Genomic DNA, 18,300 nt, shown 5'->3' on the forward strand with positions numbered 1-18,300 from the left:
CTGTTACCTGTAACCTCTTCTTTCCAATAAGCATATAGGTCGTTATGTTAGTTTCCTTTTGCTACTGCAACAGATTACCACGACCTTCGTGAGTTAAAACAACAAAAATTATTACCTTAGGGTTCTGGTGGTCAGAAGTCCTAAAATCAAGGCTGCATTCCTTCTGAGGCTCTAGGGAAGGATCTCTTTCTCTGCCTGTTCCAGCTGCTGGAGACCCCCTACATTCCTTGGTTCACAGCCCCCTTCCTCTCTTTTCAAAATCAGGACCATCGCATCTTCAGCTCTCCCTCCCTCTGATCTCTGCTTCACTTGTCACAACTCTTTCTCTTACTCTGACTCCCTCTTTCTCTTAGAAGGACGCTGAGATGACATTGGGCCCACCCAGACATATAGGCCTATCTTAGACTCCATACCCTTAATCACATCTGCAAGTTTCCTTTTGCCATGTAAGGTAACATATTCACAGGTTCTGGGGATTAAGCTGTGACATCTTCCTGTGGGGCGGTGGGGCGGAGCATTATTCTGTCTACCATTATTCATGTTCCAGTTGTAGACAGAGGAATCCACTTCATCTGAGATAAGCAGCAAGAGGATAATTAAGGCTACTATTTGGTTTATTGAATCACTGGCACGCCTGGAAAAGAGGACTCCCAGAGCTCTTCTCAAACCTGGCCTGGCAGGAAGAAGCTGCTTCAAGGTTCAGCCTCTGCCAGTGCTTCAAGCAAAACCCGTGAACACTGTGCTTCCAGAAGAACCATGTGGCTGTCACTTCACTATATTCACTTCTGCCTTCAGTGAGGGCTCACCTCTTGGTGGAAGCTAGGTCATGTGCAGAAATGCTGGCAGCAAGGGAATCAAGGAAATGTAGTTTTTGTTTTTGTTTAATTTATTTAATTAATTTATCTTTGGCTGTGTTGGGTCTTCGTTGCTGCGCACGGGCTTTCTCTAGTTGCGGCGAGCGGGGGCTGCTCTTCGTTGTCGTGCACGGGCTTCTCATTGTGGTGACTTCTCTTATTGCAGAGCACAGGCCTCTAGGTGCGTGGGCTTCAGTAGTTGTGGCACGCAGGCTCAGTAGTTGTGGCTCGCGGGTTCTAGAGAGCAGGCTCAGTAGTTGTGGCACACGGGCTTAGCTGTCAGTAGTTGTGGCACACGGGCTTAGCTGCTCCACGGCATGTGGGATCTTTCCGGACCAGGGCTCGAACCTGTGTCCCCTGCATTGGTAGGCAGATTTTTAACCGCTGCACCACCAGGGAAGTCGCTAGGAAATGTACTTTTAAAGAAGTTATTGCCCCCTAGTTTCCTACACAATGTTTTGATAGATAGAAAGGGTTGACATAGTGTTAAGTGAGCCAGTCTTTAAAATATGCAGCATATTACATGATCAGGGAAGGCTTTACCTGTCTGACAGGTGATATTTGAGGAGATACCTGAAGGGAGTGAAGGAGCAAGTCGCAAAGGTAACCTCAGAGAAGAGCATTCCAAGCAGAAGGAAAAGTGTCCTTAGTAAAGCAGCCTTTTGTTTTGGGTAACTGAGTAGGCATAGTAACCTTGCATTTTCTCCCTCCCAGAAAAACAGGGAACAATGTATTTCCTTCCAAAAGTAATGATTACTGTATTTCATCAAATCTAAAATGCCATCCACTTTAAGACATCGTTATGTTGGGAATCAGTAAGAAAGAAAAATACTGCTAATTTAGCCATAACTTGCCACTGAGTTTGGTGATGCTGACATGGGAGGAGAGAGGGGACATGTGTCTGAGAGTCAGTAACATGGTGAAAATGAACAGATAAGGTGGGTGATGGATCTCTGTGTCTTCTTTCATTTGACTGTTAGTCTTCACTTTCAGAACTGTGGAAGATTTGAAAAACAATGAAAGCCAATGGAAAGACTCCCCACTGGCAGCTAGACACCGTGAAATGCTGAAGCGCTGCAAGACTCAGCTTAAGGTTTGTATCATTAATTGGGATAATTATACACCAGCCTCATAATAGTAATTTTCCCACCAGAATATGCGCCTTGAGTGAGCAGTTTAATGTCTTCAGTTTTTCTCATTATTCTCTTCCCCCCAAGATAAAAATGGTACATTTAAAAACTTGTGGATAGTTTCTATGTATATTTGAATCTCAGGACAGAAAATGCTTATGCCTATGCCAATGACAATATGAATTCTTAATGGATTTTATCATCCTCAGTTGAACATCACCTCCCTTTCCTTGCCTTGTGCAAGATCCTCCCCATCTGCTAACCCTCACCCCCGCACCTCAAAACACACACAACTCCAGTTTGTCCAGCCACGCATTTTCATGATGTTTGACAAAGTGGATTTGTGGTAGTGGAAAGATCTCTTTGCTTTGCCCCTCATTGTTCGTTTAATTGAAAATGATCCATCGTATAGAACCTAACTGCAGATGGGAAGATTTCTGCTTATGAGACATAGCTGGGAACAGATGCTAGCTAAGGTTGTACAAGGGAAGCACAGACAGCAAATTTATGCATTTTTCATTTATGCACTTTTATGTTCAAATTACAAAGCTGAATGTTAGCTGGTCGTGTTTTTTGTTGATTAGTAGGATGATGTGTAGACATTTTACCTGACTTAGATTTCTGGTACAAGTTAAGATTTCAGTTTTATTTATCTATACAGTAGACCTCTTTGAGATGCTGAAAAAGCTGGGGGCTCTTTTCTGGGGTCCATAGACCCCCTAAGCACTCCAGAGATAGGTTTCAAGAAGCCTGTAAACTGTTTATATGCACTGTGTGCTCACGTGTGTGTTTAAACTCACAGCGATACTCGGGGGGGGTATCATACCCTTGGTGGACAAGCATTTTGCCCAAGAGCAGCTTTTCAGCTCAATGCTGACCTGGCACTGAGATGCGGATTTGTCTGGCTCTTCTCAGTAACCATCCCTGACTTCCGAAGGGCCTCCCCCATCAGGTTATTTGAATAGGGCAGTGACAGCCTAACCTTTTTCAGCACTAACTGTGTGCTAGGTTCTGTGCCCAGTGATTCGCATGGCATGCCTTTTCTTTCTCTTAGAACAGAGAAGGAGAAAGCTCTTGAGACATGACCAGCATCTTACAGGCAGTTAGCAAGGAAGCTCTTGAAGCTCTGGAGCCTAGGTTTCCCATCTCCTTGCCCATTCCCTGCCCAATCGCGCTGCAGGTACTTAGCCACCAACTAATTAATCTATGGGTGGGGACATACCTGCTTCCGCAGAAACTGGTACGATGCAAGGCCTGTGCTGATGCTGGTTTACTTGACGAGAGCTTCCTGAGAAGATGTCTGAATTTTTACGGCCTTCTCATTCAGCTGCTGCTCCGCATCCTGGACCCTGCCTATCCCGAGTGAGTGTGCTCTGTCCTCTTCACGCCGGCTGCACTCCCCAGGCTGTGTTGTCTTTATTGTTCTTCAAAGCCAATACCTAAGACAAGACCCTTACGTTATTAAGAATTCATTTCCAGGTTGTACTTATATAGAAAGTAGTAATTTTTTGTTGTTGTTGTTGCGTGGGCCTCTCACCGTTATGGCCTCTCCCGTTGCGGAGCACAGGCTCTGGATGCGCAGGCTCAGTGGCCACAGCTAACTGAGCCTCTCCGCGGCATGTGGGATCTTCCCGGACCGGGGCACGAACCCGTGTCCCCTGCATGGGCAGGCGGACTCTCAACCACTGCACCGCCAGGGAAGCCCGAAAGTAGTAGTATTAATAAATATTTTCGGGGACTTCCCTGGCAGTCCAGTGGTTAAGACTCCACACTCCCAATGCAGGGGGCGTGGGTTCGACCCCTGGTTGCGAAACTAAGATCCCCACGTGCCGCATGGCGCGGCCTGGGGAAAAAAATAAGTAAATAAATATTTTCCTTGGAATTAGTTACAGTAATAAGGGACTGTCAACACCTATTAAATTATTAATTTTGACATAGTGCTTTTTAAAAATTGGCTATAAAATCTTCAGGGTTTTTTGTTGTTGTTCTGGGGGTTTTTTTGTTTTTGCTTTTATTTATTTAGTTAGTTAATTTTGGCTGCATTGGGTCTTCGTTGCTGCACGCAGGCTTTCTCTAGTTGCCACGAGAGGGGGCTACTCTTCGTTGCGGTGCACAGGCTTCACGTTGAAGTGGCTTCTCTTGTTGTGGAGCACGGGCTCTAGGCACGCGGGTTTCAGTAGTTGTGGCATGTGGGCTCAGTAGTTGTGGCTCACAGGCTCTAGAGCGCAGGCTCAGTAGTTGTGACACACGGGCTTAGTTGCTCTGTGGCATGTGGGATCGTCCCGGACCAGGGCTCGAACCTGTGTCCCCTGCATTGGCAGGCGGATTCTTACCCACTGCGCCACCAGGGAAGCCTCGCTTTTCTTTATTTTTTTTAATTGAAGTAGAGTTGATTTACAGTGTTGTGCCAGTCTCTGCTGTACAGCAAAGTGACTCAGTTACTCATATATAGACATTCTTTTCTTTTTTAATATTCTTTTCCATTATGGTTTATCACAGGATAGTGAATATAGTTCCCTGTGTTTATACAGTAGGACCTTGTTGTTTATCCATCCTATATTTAATAGTTTACATCTGCTAATCCCACACTCCCAATCCTTCCTTCCCCCACCCCACTCCCCCTTGGCAACCACAAGTCTGTTCTCTATGCCAGTGAGTCTGTTTCTGTTTTGTAGATGGGTTCATTTGTGCCATATTTTAGATGCCACGTATGAGTGATACCATATGGTATTCGTCTTTCTCTTTCTGACTTCCTTCACTTAGCATGATAATCTCTAGTTGCATCCATGTTGCGGCAAATGGCATTATTTTGTTCTTTTTTATGGCTAAATAGTATTCCATTGTATATATATGTACCACATCTTCTTTATCCATTCATCTATCAATGAACATTTAGGTTTTTTCCATGACTTGGCTATCGTGAATAGTGCTGCTGTGAACATAGGGGTGCATGTGTCTTTTTGAATTATAGTTTTGTCCAGGTATATGCCCAGGAGTGGGATTGCTGGATCATATGGTGATTCTGTTTTTAGTTTTTTGAGGAATCTTCATACAGTTCTCCACAGTGGCTGCACCAACTTACATTCCCACCAACAGCGTAGGAGGGTTCCCTTTTCTTTACACCCTCTCCAGCATTTGTTATTTGTAGACTTTTTCATGATGGCCATTCTGACCTTTGTGAGGTGGTACCTCATTGTAGTTTTGATTTGCATTTCTCTAATAATTAGCAATGATGAACATCTTTTCATGTGCCTACTGGCCATCTGTATGTCTTCTTTGGAGAAGTGTCTATTAAGGTCTTCTGCCCATTTTTCAGTTGTGTTGTTTGATTTTTTTTGTTGTTGAGTTGTATGAGTTTGTATATTTTGGAGATTAAGCCCTTGTCTGTCACATCATTTGCAGATACTTTTCTCCCATTCCATAGGTTGTCTTTTCATTTGTTTTTTATGGTTTCCTTTGCTGTGCAAAAGCTTGTAAATTTGATTAGGTCCCATTTGTTTACTTTTGTTTTTATTTCTATTGCCTTGGGAGACTGACCTAAGAAAACATTGGTATGATTTATATCAGAGAATGCTTTGCCTATGCTCTCTTCTAGGATTTTATGGTGTCATGTCTTATGTTTAGGTCTTTAAGACATTTTGAGTTTATTTTTTTTCATGGAGTGAGGGAGTGTTCTAATTTCATTGATTTACATGCAGCTCTCCAACTTTCCCAGCACCACTTGCTGAAGAGACTGTTTCCCATTTTATATTCTTGGAAAATTGGCTATAAAATCTTTGATTGATAGAAAAGGAAATTGGAAGCTAAACGCTGGAGTTAACAGGATATTAGGTCCCCCTAGACACTGGGTCCAGGCAAATCCTTAGCGAATTCAGAGAATGAGCTGAGAACATTCTTGATCTCTTTATCATCACCTGGACAGCTCCTCCAGGCAGCCATTTTTGTTTTATTTGTTATTATTTTATGGTTATTATGAAATCTCAGGATCACCAATGTTGGTGAGGTTGGCCCAAGCCCCCTGCAGGAGTGGAAAATATTGGGTTGGCCAAAAGGTTCGTTCAGTTTTTTCCGTAAGATGGCTCTAGTAGCACTTAGTTGTCTTTAACTTCATTCGAAACAATTTTGTTAGGTTGTATGTGACAGCTGTCATATCAGCGTGCATTTAAAAAAAGACATCAGAATTGGTGAATTTTTGTGTAGCCATTTTAATATTGAAGATGGAAGGAAAAAAGTCACATTTTCAGCATATCATGTTTTATTATTATAAGAAAGGTAAAAACGCAGCTGAAACGCAAAAAAAGATTTGTGCAGTGTATGGAGAAGGTGCTGCGACTGATCGAATGTTGTCAGAAGTGGTTTGTGAAGTTTCGTGCTGGAGATTTCTCACTGGATGACACTCCCGGTCGGATAGACCAGTTGAAGTTGATAGAGATCAAATCAAGACATTAACTGAGAACAATCAATGTTATACCACGTGGGAGATAGCCGCATACTCAAAATATCCAAATCAAGCGTTGGAAATCATTTGCACCAACTTGGTTATGTTAATTGCTTTGATGTTTGGATTCCACATAAGTTAAGCAAAAAAAACCTTCTTGACTGTATTTCCGAATGCCATTCTCTACTTAAATGTAATGAAAATGTTCCGTTTTTAAAACAAATTGTGACGGGCAATGAAAAGTGCATACTGTGCAGTAATGTGGAATGGAAGAGATCGTGGGGAAGCAAAATGGACCACCACCAACTACACCAAAGGCCGGTCTTCATCCAAAGAAGGTGATGTGTATATGGTGGGACTGGAAGGGAGTCCTCTATCACGAGCTCCTTCTGGAAAACCAAACGATTAATTCCAACAAGTATTGCTCCCAGTTAGATCAACTGAAAGCAGCACTCAACAAAAAACGTGCGGAATTAGTCAACAGAAAACGCATAGTCTTCCATCAGGATAACGCAAGACCACATGTTTCTTTGATGACCAGACAAAAACTGTTACAGCTTGGCTGGGAAGTTCTGATTCATCTGCCGTATTCACCAGACATTGCACCTTTGGATTTGAATTTATTTCGGTCTTTACAAAATTCTCTTAATGGAAAAAATTTCAATTCCCTGGAAGACTGTAAAAGGCACCTGGAACAGTTCTTTGCTCAAAAAGATAAAAAGTTTTGGGAAGATGGAATTATGAAGTTGCCTGAAAAATGGCAAAAGGTAGTGGATCAAAAGGGTGAAGACGTTGTTCAATAAAGTTCTTGGTGAAAATGAAAAATGTGTCTTTTATTTTTACTTAAAAATCGAAGGCACTTTTTGGCCAACCCAATAGTATTTAAAGTACATGTGTAGCTCTGTTGTCTCAAACAGTTTGAGTTCCATAAAATGACCAAACATGACCCTTTTATTTCCTTCACATTTATTGCATTAATCTTAATGCAATAAATAAAAATCAAGAAAAGGAAAAACGAAAATGTTTCACGTCCACCCTAGCCTATCCCTGTCTTCATTATTCCCTGTTCATTTCTGGTTGTAGTTTCTTTGCCTGTGCACTTTTTACATAGTTCTGTTATAGAATGAGAGCTTTTTCCAAGTGAAACACTTACTTGTGTTGGTAGTATAATATTCCTTGTAGTTTGATGTGTCATGATTTCATTTTGTAACCGGTACTTTTTCTCTTTGACAGCATCACGCTGCCTTTAAGTGCAGATGTCCCCAAGGTATTTGCAGCATTGCCTGAGTTTTATGTAGAAGATGTTGCTGAATTTTTATTTTTTATTGTACAGTAAGTCCCATTCCCATATTACATAGTTCTAACATGTGTTTATATTTAATATGTACATTATATTATGAACCTCCATCTTATGCCACTGCTTTAACCGAATGCTGCCTGGAGACTGGAAAAATAAATCCGGCTGTGGCATCCAGCCAATTCCAGTAATAACTCAAGACAGAGGAGGATTAACAGTGCTGGTAATAATGTGCTCTGTGAAAAGTGAGTCGAATTGTGTGTCTGAGAAACAAGGAGAAAACCGTTTATAAATATCTGAGTGAACATTCAAAAGCCAGAAATACCCACCTCTATATTTTGTACCAAAATTTTTCTCAATTGTAAAATTAGAGAATGCTTACAAAGAAATATGTTGAGTGTATAACCAATATTTGAACTTTGAAAAAAATGAAAACAGCTCCATCAAAATATTTTTTAAAGTCTTTTTGGTCATGAAGATCTTTTGTAAAATTCACCTATGATTTAATCATACCTTTGGTTTATTTTCTAAAACATAACTTAATATAACATGCTATGGCCAATAGACGCAATGGGTTTTAAATCTACCTAGTTGTAATGGGGATAGTCACCTTAAACTCAGCAAGTTAAAGGGAATTCCGTGTCCTGGCTCCTAGACGTATTCGTCCCCTTCCTTGCCTAATGACACCAGCATCCACCCATGTTTTCTCAGAGCTTTACTACCTGTTCCTCTCACCTCTCTTCAGATACTCTCCTCAGGTGCTTTATGAGCCCTGTACTCAGGATATTGTGATGTTCCTCGTTGTGATGTTGTGTAACCAGAACTACATCCGAAATCCATATCTGGTGGCCAAACTCGTAGAAGTCATGTTTATGACTAACCCTGCTGTTCAGCCACGGACCCAGAAGTTTTTTGAAATGATTGAGAACCATCCTCTCTCCACCAAGCTGTTGGTCCCTTCCCTGATGAAGTTTTATACAGGTAGGTTCCTGATGTGTACAGGTGGGCAAGGTCGTCTAAAGCCAGTGGTTGAAGTTGTTCTAAACCTGTTACCTAATATTCTGACATCGGCTTAAGTATGACCCACTAATACACTGCCAGCAGAGCATAAACTGTTGGTTATTTTTCCCCTGAGTTGTGGAAATATTACACTGACCACTCTATATACTAGTCCCTGATGATTCAGTGAGATCCATTGAAAGTCAGATGGGTAACACTGAGATCAAGTTGGTGTTTTTATCTGAAACTACCTGGGTCATTTTAGCTTTTAACTTACAACATTAGTTTCGCAACACTGTCCTATAACCCAGAGTTTCAAAACTGGGTAAAACCAGGAGCTTGTTAAAAATGCTTATTCTTGGAGATCCCACTCAAACCAGCAGAATCAGGATCTCTGAGAGTCACTCATTGACTAATTCTGTACATTCATCCAATGCCTACTATTTGCCAGGCACTGTTCTAGGTGCTAGGCAACACTGGCGAACAAAACTGAGAATGTATCAGACACTCTGCAAGGAGGTCTTCCTCTTCTGGTTGAATTGTATTCCAAATTTTCATTTTTAATTTGGCTTTTGAACTGCAAATGTGTTTTCATAAAGCCCATTACTTAGGGGATGCATTCACCTGTTCTCTACCAAAGGCACAGGATTATACAGATGGAATATTTTCCCTCCAGTTTGTATGTTTCTCAGGAAAGGAAGTGTGTTGTCTGTCTTCTTTTTATTTATTTATTTATTTATTTATTTATTTTTGGCTGTGTTGGGTGTTCGTTGCTGCGCGCAGGCTTTCTCTAGCTGCGGCAAGCGGGGGCTATTCTTCATTGCGGTGTGCGGGCTTCTCATTGCAGTGGCTTCTCTTGTTGCGGAGCACAAACTCTAGGCACACGGATTTCAGTAGTTGTGGCATGTGGGCTCAGTAGTTGTGGCTTGTGGGCTCAGTAGTTGTGGATCGTGCAGGCTCAGTAGTTGTGGCACGTGGGCTTAGTGGTTCCATGGCATGTGGGATCTTCCCGGACCAGGGCTCGAACCTGTGTCCCCTGCATCGGCAGGTGGATTCTTAACCATTGCGCCATCAGGGAAGCCCTTGTCTGTCTTCTTATCTTCTATTGAACCTAGCACGTTCTGAGCACCCATTTAGCAGAATGTACTCGCCATGCTCTTAGAAGAAACACCAGCCTCCCGGAGCACAGTCCATTGTTGTTCACGGCGGCAGCAGCGGTTTGAGGATTCCTCTGTGTTCAGTGACAACCACCCCTTCCCTGTAGACCAAGACCTGCTCCTGCTTGTTTTGGGCTGGTGCTGACATCTCTCTCTGTGTGCTTCTGAGGCTCAAGAACCTGTCTACCTCCTTTCCCCTTTGTCACTATTATCTTATGTCACCTACTAGGAGATTCTCTCCTTCCCCAAGCCTGCCTATATCCTCTTAAACCTAAACAAGTATGCAGGCCTCTTGAAGTTTTGTTAACATGCTCACCTTGGCAACAGCAGAACACTCCTGGGTAAAAGGCCCCCGCTTGGCTCTCCTGTCCTCCTCTTACCTCTCAGCCCTGGTAGGAGAGGACCACGGGCCATTCCAGGTACAAGTGGTACATCACCCGTGTGCAGGACGGGACCTTGTATGGTCCCTTGCACCTGTCAGGCTTACCTGAATTGAAGGTAATTCTGCATTTCTTAAAATAATGATGAGGTACCTCTTTTCACCTGTTAAATTTATTTTTAAGATGGGAATACCTAGTGCTAATATGGTTGTAGGGAAATAAACGAACCTGCAAAAGTCTGTTTCATCTCCTCCGTAGCTCGTGTGTAGAATTAGTGCTATGAAACTCTCTTAAGAATGTAAGTTGGTAAAGCCTTTCTGGAAGGCAAATTGGCAGTCCACACCAAAGCCTTTTATCTTCCATATCAGTCAAGGCCCAGTTAGGATAACCTGCTGGTTAGTTTAAGAGAGAGAATTTAACATAAGGAACTGGTGAAATAGGTAGTGGAAGACAGAAAAGGCAAATAAGGAACACTGGGGTAGTACAGATTGTCAGTGCAGGGAGCAGCCATCATCTGTCCCTAGGACTGGGGGAACCAAGGGAAAAGGCTGGGGTTATGGGATTCTAGTGCCTCAAATTAGTGCTTAGACAGAACTGGGACCCAGGCCTGAGGAAGCATGCTGGCCAGCTGGTGCTGGTGTCTCTGAGGGCATATGGGATTCCTGGTCCTGCGAGTGTGGAACAAAGCTGGAAACAAGCCAGCTGCTGCTGCTGGGCTGGAGAGTCCATGATGGGAGCAGCAAGCCAACAGAGGTCCAAGTCCCTTCTTCAGTTTTCCAGCTCCCCTGCAGCGCCCCCTGTTGGCGAGCCTAACAGGGGGCCAGCCGGCAAAGGGAAACTTAAGAGTCCCAGCGTCAGTATCACAAAGCCAAGTATAAAGGGTGGATTTGGGGGGACCTCCCTGGTGGCCCAGTGGTTAAGACTCCATCCTCCCAATGCAAGGGTCCAGGTTCGATCCCTGGTCAGGGAACTAGATCCCACGTGCATGCTGCACCTAAGAGTTACATGCCGCAACTAAGGAGCCCAGTGCCGCAACTAAGACCCGGCGCGACCAAAGAAATAAATAAATAAATGTCTTTTAAAAAAAAAAAATTGGTGGATTTGGGGCTGAGAGACAGCAGCTAAATAATGAGTACACCCTCTTACATGTAAATTTCATTCATAGTAATCGATTCTGTGGGAATAAATATAAATGTCTATAAATGTTTATAACAGCATTCACTGTGTTAGTATTTATAATGCGGTACAGTGAGAGTATTAAAAACAACCTAAATTCCTGCCAGTTGTGGGTCAGTTAAGTAAATTATAGTGTATCCATACGGTGGGTCTATGGGAACCATGAAAAATAGTGTGTTATTTACAGTACGTGGTTAAGTAATAAAAAGTAAAGAAAATGCCATGTAATGGAACAATATGTCAAGTATGACCACGTTTTGGTACACATATATATATTACAGAAAAAAGTATGGGAGAGTATACGCCAAAATATTAACAGTGAATTGGTTATTTATGAATGGTAGAACTGTGGGTAGTTTGTGGGTTTTTTTTTAAATTATCTGAACATCTTAATTATTCTACAGTAAACATGCATTGTTAGTATTAAAAAAAAAAATTTTTAGTTAAGTGCATTTTGTACTCAGATAGTGCCCTGGGCCTGTCACTGTGGCTCTGGTATAAAGAACAGGGCTGGGCCTCTTGCCTGTGAGACCAGTGCTGGGCCTGGGGGGCCCCCCACCGGTAAGATTCCAGGAGCTGGTGGGCGGGTGTTGTTTTTCCTTTCCCCCTTGCCACCAAGCAGTGTGCCCTCTGGCCCTGGGCCACCTCTGTGGTGGTCCATGGGTATTAGATGATACCCATGCTAATAATAGCCACTGCTTATTGAACATTTACTAATCCTTTCACTAAATCCACACGGCAGTCCTCAAGATGGGTGCTATAAATATCTCCATTTGACGAATGAGGAAACTGCAGCTTAGAAAGGTCAAGAAGCTTGCTGAAGGTAAACAGCCAGTGAGTGGCAGCGGCCTCAGCAGCCGGGCATTAGCACAGGTGCTCCTCCAGTTACCACGGGCCCTGCGCCAAGGGAGCCCTGCCGCGGGCGTGGTGGACACTCCCCACGTGTCCATCAAATCCATGTTAAGTCCTGCTGACTGAGGTCCTGGCTCCTGAGCACGGCTCTCAGACATGAATTAGAGATTGATCTCTGGAACAGTCTCCTCTTTTACACCCCAGAGAGGGTATTCTAGCTTAGACAATACTTAAGATCAAATGTTTGTTCCAAAAATAAAACTGAGTTTCAAAAATAAGAGTATTTTATTTGTACCACAGCAGTCAGTGCCTTAAGGACCAGCTCTCAAAACTTGGCTACTCAGAACCAGGAAGAACACTGATAACCAAGACTTACCTTCAAGACTGTTCTCTTCCCCACGCTGATCTGAATCAGCAAAGCCAGCGTTAGCCCAAGTAGATTCGATCTCTAATTCAACAAATACGTACGGAGCTCCTACTGCGGGTCAGCTTTGGTGTTGCTGCCAGGGCCTAGCGGTGAGGACCCCAAATCCCCGCCATCACCAGTCAGGCACCCTAGCTGGGAGACAGACACTGAACCCATAAATGAGGTAATTCCAGAGAGTGAGTGTGAGAGGAAGGCCTGGTGCTGCTTTAAGAAGCATAGTCAGGGGAGGTCTCTGAGGAGATGACTTTGGAGTAATGTTGAAAATGAGACCCAAGAGGGGACAATAAGCAGATCTCAGCCACAGTGTGCAGACAGTGAGGACAGCAAGTGTAAAGGCCCTGAAGCCTGAGCAGCCTAGTGAATCAAGCCAGAAGACTCATGACGGGGGAGCAACTACCAGGGATAGTTCATTGCAGGCCTCTCAGAACTAGGACTTGAGAATTAGAACTTGGGCTGATGCAGTTTTGAGGGAACATTAGGAATGAATTTTCTTTTAATGTTGGGAGAGATGTATATTGATGGGTAGTAAGTTAACGGTCATTACTTAGCCTCTGCTCTGTTCAGGATACAGTACAGGTGTTATGAGCCATTTAGAGCCTTGACCAGGCTTTGTCAGCCCCCGGTGTTCTTCTCCTGTGGACTCTGCTGAATCAGCCCTCCACGCTTTAGTTCACATTTTTATACAGTTAATAAAATGACACTTAGTTCAGCTTAAAGAAAGGTTGACCTAATGAATATATGTAAGTGCTTTTAGATCTTCTTACCGTAGGTCTTAGCTTATTCCTTTTATCTTTAAATAACTACTTTCCTTTTTAATCCCAAGAAACTGTTCATTGGCAAATATAGAAAATAGCAAAAAAGAAAATAAAAATCATTGATAATCTCTGCACTCAGAGAGAATCTGTTAACATTTTGCTCTGTATCTTTCGAGTCAATTTGTACATCACGTGTGTGAGTGTGTGTGTATTTTTTAATATGATTGGACCCAAACTGTATATTTTGTTTGGTAGCCTATGGTTTTCGCTTAATATATCACAAATACCTTTTTGGGTTCTCTGTTGGGCACTTGGATTATTTATATTCTTTTCATATAAATAGTACTTTAATGAGTATCCTTGGAGATCAGTCTTTGAACATGTGTTTTCTTGAATAGAATTGGTGGGTCAGAAAGATGGGCATACTGATGGCTTGGTGATACATTTTGTAAAATTGTCTGTTCATCCCCACCAGCATTTATAGGGTGCCTTTTATCTTTTCTTTGAGTCGTACTGTCTTTACCTGACAGTTTTCCTTCTTTTTAAGATTTGTCATGAATTCAGGAATTTCTCATGCTTAAGCTGTTTGTCTTTTGGATAACTAAGTTTGATCTTTGTTCCATGTAAAAAGATACATGGATGATGGTAATTGGTAAATGAATGATGAGTACATAGAGATTTACTATGCTTTTCTCTACTTTTAGAACATCAATTATACAAAAGTAGTTAAAATAATAGTCACATTTAGTAGGTATGTGGCCCTTAATAAAACTTAACCCAATTTTTTTCCTGCTCAGGGATACTCATTTAAAGTTCTATGGAATTTCTATAAATTAGTAAGAAAATTGGGGGAGTTATGAGAATTCAGATTCTGGTCATGGGTGTTGCCAAGCTATTTTCCCAGCCCAGTTCCTTTTGTTATTGTGTCATTGCCAGACCTTGGTTGTGAAACTTTTGTCTTCAGAACCACCTCGTAATTTCTCTTCTGCCTTCCATGTGAGATATAGACAAGATTTTATCACATCTGTGATTTTGCAGATTTGTATTATTCATTCAGTGACATTGTAGCAGCAATAACTGCTTTTAGAAAGGGAAGAAAGTACATATGCTTCAGTCCCTTGTCTTTCTTCTTTAGATGTTGAGCATACCGGAGCCACCAGCGAGTTCTATGACAAGTTCACCATTCGCTATCATATTAGCACCATTTTTAAAAGCCTTTGGCAAAATATAGCTCACCATGGCACCTTTATGGAGGAGTTCAAGTGAGTATTGGGCCCCTAATGTCACAGCTTGCTCTCTTGCAAATCACAGGTGGAGTGGCCGCTTAAAAACTTTCACAGCTGGGTTCTTGTTGGCTGTTCGCTTGGTCTCAGCCTCCCTTAAGTTTTCCAGATGGTACTGCTAAATGTGAGTAGGGTTATCTAAATCTCTGTGCTTGACAGACATTGCTGAACTTCAGATTTTTCAAGGTACTGTGGGCATGGTATACGTAGAGAAAGAATCCGTAACTATTCTGAAATGATGTGTTGTGTGTTTTGGTGTTTCCTGAGTACAGTATTAAATGAATTTGCAGAATGCCTGAAATGAGATCTTACGGTGCTCTTGAATATGATACCAAGCTTTAGAGTTAGAAATGTAAGGAGAACTTCAGCTTCAGAAGCAGATAGGGTAAGGCCGTCACTTGAAGTGACGTTCTTTGTAGTGAGGCCCTAGACCTTGATTAAGGGCTTTTCATTACCAACCTGAAATTTCGGTGACTACTTAAACCTGGACGTTAGTAATTCCATCTAAGTTACTTTAAAAAGAAAAGTACTCCAAATAGAAAGGTAGGTGAAAATATTGAACTCTTGAATTATTCTTCAGAAGAGATTTTATCCCATCTCCTTGGATCTTTTGCAACCCATGTTCAGTCTTTGGTCAAGCCTAGCTGTCACTTGTTTACTGAGTTACTAGTCAACAGTATAAGTGTGACCAGTGGAGTAGCCATTTGCTAGACACCTTTCTGCAGAGTAACCTCTTTAATTTAGTTATCTCCATGAACTGCTCTTGTCATCAGAATTACGTTCCAGCAAAAAAAGCTTGGCATGAGCTTAGGAGACCAGGCAGGCCCACAGCTTCATCTGCCTGGAGAGTTCATCCTGAACTTGCCATGTTCCTGAAATCCAGGCCTCTGCCCTTGTTCACAGGAACTTCTCTTCCCCGCACCCCCGGCATGGGCTCACTGCCCTCTGGTCACCCAGCAGTAGATCCGGAAGTGTAGCTCCTCTTTTCTCTACTAATCTGGCAGATACAGAGTCTAACAGGTGGGCCAAGCCATCTCAGCTCACCAGCAAGTCCCTCCATTATAATAGGATATGCAGGACAGTTCCAGAGATTGGAAACTTCTGTTTCCATAAAGTATGTTAATATCCTACTTTATCAGTATTACAGCTTCCACTTTTTCTTCAACCTGTCTTTCTTTATAATAAAGAAGAACTGTATCGGAAGTTCTCTTATCTCTTATATGTGGGTATTTGTGCTTTCCTTATATGTTGGGGAGTTTAAGCATATTTTCTTTTCTAGGCTGGAAGAGTGTTTTCTCTACTTAAAATTATTGAGGGAATGAGCTGGGGAGTGCTGGTAAATCCACTCTCTGGAGGGGGAGAAAGATCAGCATTTGCTGGTCGTCCAGGGTGTAAATACCACCAGTGTTGCCAAATTTGAGCTACCAAGGGAATTTGCTCGCAGAACTCTAGAATGTTAGGACTTGGCTCTCGGGAACCGTGCAGGGTGGCTGTAGCACATCGGTGGAATGAGCTTATCAGTTAATACAGAAGAATAACAAGGTCTCAGGAGATGTGGGGCTGCAGCACCAGAGCTGCACCTCCGCTCCAGGGAAATGTGTGACCATGTACCGTGTAATTGCCTTTTTAGTTCCGGGAAGCAGTTTGTCCGCTATATAAACATGCTGATAAACGACACAACATTTTTGCTCGATGAAAGCCTGGAGTCTTTGAAGCGGATCCACGAAGTGCAAGAAGAGATGAAGAACAAAGAACAGTGGGACCAGCTGCCCCGGGTGAGGACACGGTCCAGGTGATGGGACAGCATCGCAGGGAAGCAGCCTTGGCCCCAGGCAGAGCCCTGCTTTGGGGGCTGCATCTGGGTCTGAAGGCTTAGGTCCGACAGACTTGTCGGTACTTGTTACCATCCCACCTGTGGGCTTCTGTGAAGTTAGAGCCCAGGTTTGGGGTAGGAGAACCCTTAAATACTTGACCTAAAGTTAGGAAATGAGGTGAGAAGTCTTTGTCCTGAAAACTCTCTCTGCCTTTTTAACTTTCAAGGGCTGTTTTGGAGAAGAGCTTTTATTGTTGGAATATGTTAAGAGGTAGGAAAGTAACTAGGAACTAAATCTCTAGGACTCTGTCTGCTAGTCAAGAATTCGGTTTGTTCGCATGATCTTCTTTGGACATCTGTGTGACTAACTCAGGAGGGCTCTGATGGGGTGTTTTTCCTCTCAGTACATCTTGGTTTTTACGTTCAGTTATAAACAGAAAAGAGGTCTGTTTTGCCAGGTTCCATGAGAAATTCCTGCTGTGCCAGTGACAGCACACTGCCCTCTCCTGACATTGATTGCCACCATTTAGACGATTCCCCGGTCAGTTATTAGGCCCTTCGCAGCTATTGGTGACTTCATATATTGCTTAGTTCTGCTCCTGGTTTTGTTAGGTTCAAAATCAGAACTGCTTTCCGGAAAGCTGGGAGGACTGCTTTTTCTTTACTCGCAGCATCATTCTCGAGATGAAGATAGTACTGAGGTTGTTCCAAAGCTGTGGAGTCAAAACTCTCTTAAACGTAGAATGTCGAAGCACACTTAGGGAAGGTTTTCATTCCAAGTATTCCTGCAGCTTTGATGAGAATTTTACGTCTTACTGTAGCCAACGTGCTTCAACTACAAACTTAAACCTTCTGGGGGGGCTTTGCGCAGAGTCCGTGGATGCTGGATTTCTCCGGTGTCCACGCCACCACGCTCCTTGAGCCCCTCTAATTGTATTCATGAGGTGGCGCAGTGGTCGTCATCTTTTCCCTCGGCACTGTACTGGCAGCCTTTCGATGGCGTTCATCCTACCCACCAGCCTCATATGCATTTCTAAACACATCTTACACTGTTGCACTCCTGTGCCTCCAAAACCCTCCTCCTGCCGCTCTCCGTTTCCCATGGGGCGGCGTCACCCCCAGGCCTGAGGCTCCCCAGGGTGGCTCTAAGAACTCCTCCCATGCTTACCCCTTGTCACAGTCCGTCAGCTCGAATCTGGTCCAGTCCCCCGGCCTTTGCAGAACATGCCGGGGAAACAGATGAGCTGTAGTTGCAAGAGCCCCAGCTTCGGGGTCCAGGGGACCTGGGTTTGAGAACTGTCACTGCCGCACATTAACAGTTCTTCCTCGCTGTTTCCTAGCCCGTAAGTCAGAGATAGTTCTTGCCTTGTGGGAAAGTTGTGAGGAGAGACAGATGGTGAGGACATAGTTCATGACCAGCCCAGAGAAAGTGTTCAGGATGTGTAGCCCCTATTGCTTTGTTTGCCTTGAGACACTTCTGTCCAAAATGCTGTACATTCTACTCTTACGTATTAAAATCTTACGCATTCTTTGAGGGACGTCTTGTCCAAATACTCCCTCACGGCTGACCTGCCCCATCAGTGGAGCTGCAAAGTCTCACCTTTCTCCCCACTCCTGTAACACCTCTTTATGTCACTCACGATGCTAATGTTGGACCAGCTTACGTTGTCGATGTTGGGATGCGGGTCTGTGGCACATTACCTCGTCCAGAGTCAGTGCTTATAATAATAGCATTTGTT

At 43.2% G+C, this 18,300-nt stretch overlaps 1 protein-coding gene across 5 annotated transcripts in view; it reads left to right on the forward strand.

The window, feature by feature from the left end:
- UBE4B (ubiquitination factor E4B) overlaps nucleotides 1-18,300 on the forward strand; it is a 107,790-nt gene that overhangs the window by 73,762 nt on the left and 15,728 nt on the right. For all 5 annotated transcript variants that reach the window (XM_067719795.1, XM_067719765.1, XM_067719774.1 and 2 more), the window contains 6 exons: nucleotides 1,848-1,947; nucleotides 3,219-3,346; nucleotides 7,656-7,754; nucleotides 8,465-8,700; nucleotides 14,601-14,727; nucleotides 16,379-16,523. In XM_067719795.1, the coding sequence (XP_067575896.1) occupies nucleotides 1,848-1,947; nucleotides 3,219-3,346; nucleotides 7,656-7,754; nucleotides 8,465-8,700; nucleotides 14,601-14,727; nucleotides 16,379-16,523 (835 nt within the window). The remainder of the gene's footprint in view (nucleotides 1-1,847; nucleotides 1,948-3,218; nucleotides 3,347-7,655; nucleotides 7,755-8,464; nucleotides 8,701-14,600; nucleotides 14,728-16,378; nucleotides 16,524-18,300) is intronic.

Source organism: Pseudorca crassidens, chromosome 2 (genome assembly GCF_039906515.1).
Source record: "Pseudorca crassidens isolate mPseCra1 chromosome 2, mPseCra1.hap1, whole genome shotgun sequence".
In the NCBI taxonomy this organism is placed as follows: Eukaryota; Metazoa; Chordata; class Mammalia; order Artiodactyla; family Delphinidae; genus Pseudorca; species Pseudorca crassidens.